This window comes from Nannospalax galili, unplaced genomic scaffold, assembly GCF_000622305.1.
Source record: "Nannospalax galili isolate Female #2095 unplaced genomic scaffold, S.galili_v1.0 scaffold77, whole genome shotgun sequence".
In the NCBI taxonomy this organism is placed as follows: domain Eukaryota; kingdom Metazoa; phylum Chordata; class Mammalia; order Rodentia; family Spalacidae; genus Nannospalax; species Nannospalax galili.
Genome location: NW_008341457.1, coordinates 3,926,756 through 3,934,364, shown reverse-complemented (window position 1 = coordinate 3,934,364; position 7,609 = coordinate 3,926,756). Strand labels below are relative to the sequence as shown.

The 7,609-nt window shown below is 51.0% G+C and overlaps 1 protein-coding gene across 1 annotated transcript in view; it reads right to left on the bottom strand.

Annotated features, from left to right (window-relative positions):
• Odf3l2 (outer dense fiber of sperm tails 3 like 2) overlaps positions 1 to 2,433 on the bottom strand; it is a 7,067-nt gene extending 4,634 nt beyond the window's left edge. Inside the window, exons 1-2 of the mRNA XM_008837263.1 lie at positions 2,307 to 2,433; positions 1,261 to 1,368 (exon numbers count right to left, since the gene is read on the bottom strand). Of these exons, the coding sequence (XP_008835485.1) occupies positions 1,261 to 1,368; positions 2,307 to 2,433 (235 nt within the window). The remainder of the gene's footprint in view (positions 1 to 1,260; positions 1,369 to 2,306) is intronic.
• Positions 2,434 to 7,609: the final 5,176 nt, after the last annotated feature.

Here is a 7,609-nt window from a genome sequence, read left to right as displayed (position 1 = left end):
CAGAGGCAGGTGGATCTCTGTGAGTTCGAGGCCAGCCTGATCTACATAGCGAGTTCCAGGTCAGCTGGGGCTACAGGGAGACCCTGTCTCAAAAAGACCAAAAAATATATATTTTTTTAATTTATGCCTGGCATGGTGGCACATGCCTTTAATCCCAGCACTTGGGAGGCAGAGGTGAGCGGATCTTTGTGAGTTAGAGGCCAGCCTGGTCTACAAACCAAGTTCCAGGACAGCTGGGGCTACAAGGAGGCCCTGTCTCAAAAAGCCAAAAAAAAATTTTTTTTTAAATGGGATGGGGAGCTGGGTCAGCAATTAAGAGCACTAGCTGCTCTTGCAGAGGCCCCGGTTCAGTTCCCAGCACCCACATGACAGCTAACAAGCATCTGTAACTCCAATTCCAAGGAAATCCAATGCCTTCTTCCGACCTCCGTGGGCACTGCATGACATGGGTGCACTTACATGCATGCAGGCAATACACTCATAGGAATAAAACAAAAAAATATGAAAATATGAAATAGAGCTGGAGAGACAGCTCACAGTTAAGAACACTGTTCTTGCAGAAGACCAGGGTTTGAATCCCAGAACCCACATGGCAGCTAACAGCTGTCTATAATTCCAGTTCCAGGTGATCCAACAGCCTCTTCTGTCCTCTGAGGGCATTGCATGACACAAGTGCACTTACCTACATGCAGGCATAACACTCACACACATAAAATAAAAATAATAAAATATTTTTAAAAACGGCCAGGCATGGTGGTACATACCTGTAATCCCAGCACTTAGGAGGCAGAGGCAGGCAGATCTTTGTGAGTTTGAGGCCAGCCTCGTCTACATAGTGAGTTCCAGGACAGCTGGGGCTACAAGGAGACCCTGTCTCAAAAAGACAAATAATTAATTAATTAATTAATTAATTAATTATAAAATGAAAAACCCAAAGAGGGTAACCAAGTGTGGTGACTCATGTCTTTAATCCCAGCAGCACTCAGGAGGCAGAAGCAGGCAGATTTTGTGACACTGAGGCCAGCCTGGTCTACATAGTGAGTTCCAGGCTAGCTGTGGCTACAGGGAGATCCTGTTTCAAAAAGGCAAAGCAAACAAACAAAACCAGAGAGGTCAACATTTGCCAGCAGTCACACAGCAAGTTGGAGGGAGCCCAGTCCTGCATGCTTCCTTTCTTGTTCATGCCTCCCCCCCACAAAGAGATGCTGGAGGCTCAGGGGACTTAGCCCCCTGTCCCTCTCTACCCCAAGCCAGCCTTACCTTCACTGGGCCTCCGGGCGAGTGAGTAGGCAGGGCTGGTTGTCTTGGTGCAGTCATGGTTGGTGTAGCCAACAGTGGATGGAAGAACATATAAGCCAGGCCTGGAGCCTGCAACCCAGAACCAAGGTCAGGCTTAGGGCTGGGAACCTTGAGTGATTGAGCAAAGACTCCCACCCCACCCCAGACCTCAACCACCCTCCACAGCAGAGTGGGGAGAGGGGCTACCTCCCTGAGGAATTGAACAACACCTGCATTGTAAGGCATGAATCACAGAGTGGATGTGGACGGGGTGGGGCAGCAGCCACATCATACAGGGGCTTGAAGAGAAGAGGCTGAGGGAGAGACTGAATCACAGGGAGGGAAACTGAGGCCAGAGAAGAGACCAACACAGGTGGGGAAACTGAGGCTAGGAACCAAAAGATTGTCACAGGTGGGAAACTGAGGCTCAGAACAGTGACACCATTAACGTGTGAGGAGGCTGAAACCAGAACAAAGAGATTGTCACCAGAGGAAGCTGAGGCCAGAGAAGAGAGACCAACACAGGCAGGGGAGCTGAGGCTGGTGACATAGAAACCGTCATGAAGGGGGAAACTGAGGCTGAGGACATAAAACCCATCACGAGGGGGGAAACACCATCCCACAGGTAGAGAAATTGAGACATGGTGCTGGCTATGGAGCCTGGCATATGGCTGGCTCTGCTATGCATCCAAGGAGGGGAAACTGAGGCACAGGCTGCAGCCTGATTCCCATACATACTAATGTCTCCACCTCTGAGCATCTAGCCCCAACCCTGTGGCACATTTCACCCTGATGCTTCGTGGTCCACACACACACCAGATTCCCTCCCTCTGCTACCCTACAGTGACAGGTGTCAGGCTTGTAGGGCCAGCAGACCCCCATAGTCAGCCCATCATGCTGGAAAGCAGACTGAGGTTTGGGGATAGACGGACCTGCTTCAGTTCCTGCGTCATGCTGGATTCTAGAACATCCCAGGAGCCCCACTGGGGGGCCAGGAGGAGCCCTCCCCACACTGTGCCAGCACGTACCATTCTGCAGGGTGGTCACTCCACAGGACTTCCGAAGCCCGGTCTCTGGGATGTTGCCTTCAGCCACCTGGTGGGCCAGGGGCACAGTGGCCAGTCGGGCCGCAGGGTCGCAGCTGAGCGTCCCCATGATGAACAGGACCTGATGCCAGCTCCTGTCCTCTGCTGCTCTGGAGCCACAGGCCAGGCACTGTCCCCAATCCTGACAGCTTGGCTAGTGCTGGCAGAGGTCTGGACTCACCACACCCTCCCATCACCACACAGACGGCCCCTTGTCCCTAAGCACAGATCTCGGGGCCTGGCCAGAGCTCGGCCGGACGCTGGCCTGGAAGTGAAGCTGGGATCAAGTGTCAGCCAGGTGGCTGGATGGTCCAGGAAAGAATCCAGTGTCAGTCGAGCAGGTCCCCAGGGAGGCGGCTGAGCTGGGCCAAGGGGCCAGGTCAGGTCCCTAGGGAGCCAGAACCTCAAACAGAACACCCAGAGGAGCAGTGTGGACAGAGGGCACAGCAGCCCTGTTTCCACTGAGCTCAAGGCCATATACAACACTCTCCCAAGTCAGCCAGAATGCCCACTGGCTCCTTCCTTCCTTCCTTCCTTCCTTCCTTCCTTCATCTAGCAAATATGTACTAAGCACCTGCTGGATACCAAGCTTTGTTTTGGGGTGGTGGGGACAATACAAGAGCAGACTGGAAAGGGCACTGGTGGCCTTTGGAGGGAAGAGGATAATGTAAGAAAGGGGCTGGAGAGCCAGCTCAGTGGTTAAGAGCCCTGGCTGCCCTTGCAGAGGACCAGGGTTTGATTCCCAGCACCCACATGGTAGCAAAAAATCCAAAAGTCCAGTTCCAGGGGATCTGACACCCTTTTCTGGCCTCTTTGAGGCATTGCACACATGTGGTACACTTACGTATGTGCAAGCAAACATACATACACATAAATACATAAATGTAATAAATAGATTGTTCTGGTATGGTCCGTATGACAAGATGAAGTGCAGGGAGGATGATGTCAGTATGAGGGATCAACTGTACAAAGGTCCTGGGGCCAAGGACAGAGTAGTTAGTGTATTCTTTTGTTTTGTTTTGTTTTTGTTTTTTTGAAGTAGGGTCTTCCTGTAGCCCCAGCTGTCCTGGAACTCACTATGTGGACCAGGCTGGCCTTGAACTCACAGAGATCTGCTTGCCTCTGCTTCCTGAGTACACCACCACATCTGGTCCCTGTTAAGATTTTAGTACACCCATGTGCCCCCGCAGTCTCAGTTCACCCCAATAAACTTACAAGGTGGCTCTCTTTCTATTCCCAGGACTAAGGTATTCATCAGCCTGTATGGGTGGGGGTGCTGCTTCTGGATCCACAGGGCCTGCAGTGGTCCTCCCTCAAAATGAAGTCAGAAGCAGTCTGTAAAGTGGTGTCTCCTAAAGCCAGGCCCAGCCTCAAAACTCTGTCTTACACAAATTGGAATAACTTAGAGCAAGGCACAGCCTGATGAAAATGCTACCCCATCCTGCCTCTCTACAACCGGAGTCTCCCATCAGCCCAAATCAGTTAGGAATGCAGAAAGATGCCCACCATGACACTGGCCATACACCCTGAGCCAAGCAGAGAGAGGAAGCACCTGAGACACTCCTGAATCCCATCCAAAACCAGTTCTGCAACACTGTAGCCCAAGAACCAGGCAGGACTCCATTCCGGGTATCTCAGTGTCTCCATGGTGACCAGAGAAAGAAGTTAGGGCTAAGGCCCTGAGGTGGAGAAAGAGCTAAGATGAGAGTTCATAAGCCCAGAGCAATGGAGTGGGGAGAAGAGGAAGGGAGGGGAGGGATGGGACAAGTGGACGAGGTCTTATGTGGGCAGGAAAGATCTGGCTTTAACCATAGAGAAATAGCTTTGAGGACTGGAAAGAGCCAGGAGCCCATTGTACTCTGAGCTCAGACACCCTCTGGAGGATGAAAGAGAAGGCCAGAGTTTAAGTCTACACGTCTACAGGTCAATGGAGAGATACTAGGAAGGAGAGATGGGGATGGGAGGTGGAGACAGATAAAGGAAGATAGGAATGGGAGATGGGGAGGATGGGAAGAGGGAGAAGATGGTGGAGGATGATGGAGGGTGGAGGAGAATGATGGAAGGTGGGAGAGTATGGTAAAGGGTGGTGGAGGACGGGGATGGTGGAAGGTGGAGGATAGATGATAGTGGAGGATGGAGGATGAAGGATGGAGGGTGGAGGAGGGGGGAGGATGCAGGAGGATGGAAGATGGTGGAGGATGGAGGAGGGCAGAGGAGGACGGTGGAGGATGGAGGAGGATGGGGGAGGATGGTGGAGGATGGAGGAGGATGGTGGAGGACGGAGGAGGACGGAGGAGGATGGTGGAGGATGGAGGAGGATGGAGGAGGATGGTGGAGGATGGAGGAGGATGGAAGCTGGTGGAGGATGGAGGAGGATGGAGGAGGATGGAAGCTGGTGGAGGATGGAGGAGGATGGAGGAGGATGGTGGAACTTGGACAGCACTGTCAGTTGTATTCCATCTACTCTGTTTGAAGACATCTGGGTAGCTCCACTTTCTCTATGGTTCACTGTATACATTCATCCTGCTTCCTCTCTAGTACTTGTCTGTCCTTTGTGCCCTCTCTACCTTGGGTCCTGTAACAAGTCTTTCAATGGCTTCAAATGCCACCAGTTTAGCTTCTCTGTTTTCTGTGTCCATAGTCTGATACCGGTGTCACAGGGCAGTTTGGACAAGGCCAAATCCTCCCTGAGACTCCAGAGACAGTCCACTGTTGGGGTCCTCTGTTATGCAAAGTAGAAGTCTCTTCACGTCCGGATAGCTCACGAGCTCAGAAACCATGTGCTGCAGATTCCTTTCATAGCAGAGTGCCTTCCTGGCTGTTGGGAGACCTTTGTTATGCAAAAGTCGAAGCTTCTTCACACCGGATAGCTCATGTAGCTCGGGATGTGCTGCGGGCTCCTTTACATAACAAAGTGCTTCCCGGCATCTTTCCTGCCTCTCCTTTTGAGGTGTCCGCCATGAATGCCCTAAACATTAACGTGGCCTTTGTCTCTGAAAAGGTATCATACCTTCCTGTAAATTCCTAGCAGACAACTGTCTGGCAGAAGCCCACTTTTCACATGCAAAAGCATCTAGCAGCCAAGGCTTTTAACAACCCCCATGGTATAAAAATCTTAGTCTTCTCTTAATAGCAGGAGAATTTAGGGAAACCGGGCCCAGGAATTCAGGGAGATCAGAGATATCAGAGAACTGAGTCTCAGATAATAAAGCTGTACAGACTAAAACTAAGCCTTGAGCCTTTGAGTCTTGTGTACCGGCGACCTAACTCCTCCGGAGGGCAGCACCTTCCGTTACCGAGCCACGGATACTCTAGCTTTGCCGTCCTCATGCCTCTTCCCTGTGGGGTTCACTGGCCAGGAGCCCCACTATCCTGAGGAAAGGTATATGGGTGTATTAAGGGACGGGATTTCAACTGGACAAACGCTCCAGTAGCAGGGAAAGCTCAGCAGCAAGAGAAACTGCGGTAGTCATCAGCTACCGCCACTCCCAGAGACGCGGGACCCGAGCCGCCGAGCCCAAGACCCGCAGGGAGTGAGCATACGGCTGCACCCAGAGAGAGAGCACAGCCACCCATATCTGAATCCATATGGAAGCAAATTACAAGACAAGAAATCCTGTGTAACCAGCAGTAGTAGACTGTGGACTCCAAATCATAGCATTTTCCAGATGACAAGGGGTACAATGAATATTGGTTCTGTTCTCTTCTGGAACACTGTTCTACCTCACTTTACTGGAGGAACAGTTCTGTAAACATAGAAGTAAACTTACTACAAATAAGAGTCTCACTCCAGTGGGTGTATATTCTTACAGTTGATCATTTTATATTAGCTAAATCAAATCAGCCTTTCTTTAAATCCCATCTCAGTCATTTACTGGCATGTGACCAATGAGGCTTTTAATATTTTAGTTTCTTTTTAGGTATCAGTCTCATTACTGAGACTTATTGTGTTTTCTTTATAAAAGTTAATAGGAACTCAATCTAATTTTAACTGCGTTGTGGATTTCTTGATAACACCTTATTCGAATGCTCATTTAATGGTGGCTTGCTTCACATTGAAAAGTGTGGTCCAAGTGGCCAGTGGACCTCACATCCTGAGGAAGGTATACGGGTGAAATAGGGACGGGATCAACTGAGTAGACCTCAGCAGCGGAGGAACTTTCACTGCCCAGGAGTGCGCGCTGGGACCCTGAGAGCCCAGCGCGTGCTCGCCTATAGTCCACGTTCTGTCTTCTGGACCCCTTGCATCTCTCAACTTAAGGCCCCTTTCTCTCTTCTCAGAACCAGCAATTCATCATCTCTTCAAATCTGTCTCTTTCCTCAAGTGTGGGGGGTTATTTCAGGTCAGGAAGCCAGAAAGAGAAATGTTTGAAAATACTTCAGGGAAGGGAGGAGCCCTGGAGGCTATCTAGTTGTGGGGAGCCTGAGGGAGTACTGTACTACCTTAGGTAGTGTGCCACTGGTGCAAGGCCCTGAGACAGGGCGAGCAATGATGAGTACCAGTGGGCAGGGCCAATGGGCAGGACAGACATGGGGCTTACTCTAAGCCAATGGGGGACAGCAGGAGTGTTGGAAGTACACAGGAGCATACTCTGAAAATGTAACAGAATCCCTTCAGTTGGCTAGGGAGATGGCTCAGTCAATAAAATGTTTGCCTGAGGACCTGAGTTCTGGGGGAGGATAGATGATAGTGGAGGATGGAGGATGAAGGATGGAGGGGGGAGGAGGGGGGAGGATGCAGGAGGATGGAAGATGGTGGAGGATGGAGGAGGACAGAGGAAGACGGTGGAGGATGGAGGAGGATGGGGGAGGATGGTGGAGGATGGAGGAGGATGGAGGAGGATGGAGGAGGATAGTGGAGGATGGAGGAGGACGGTGGAGGATGATGGAGGATGGTGGAGGATGGAGGAGGATGGAGGAGGATGGAGGAGGATGGAGGAGGATGGAGAGATGGCTCAGTGGTTAAGAGCGCTGGCTGCTCTTGCAAAGGACCCAGGTTTGGTTCCCAGCACCCACATGCAGCTAACAACCATCCATAACTCCATTTCCAGGGGGATCTCTTCTGTCCTATGTGGGCATTGCACAACAACATTGGTGCACTTACATGCAGGCAAACACTCATACACATAAAATAAAAATAAATTTTTTTGTCATTTTGAAGCAGGGTCTCCCTGTAGCCCCAGCTGTCCTGGAACTCACTATGTAGACCAGGCTGGCCTTGAACTCACAGAGATCTGCCTGCCTGA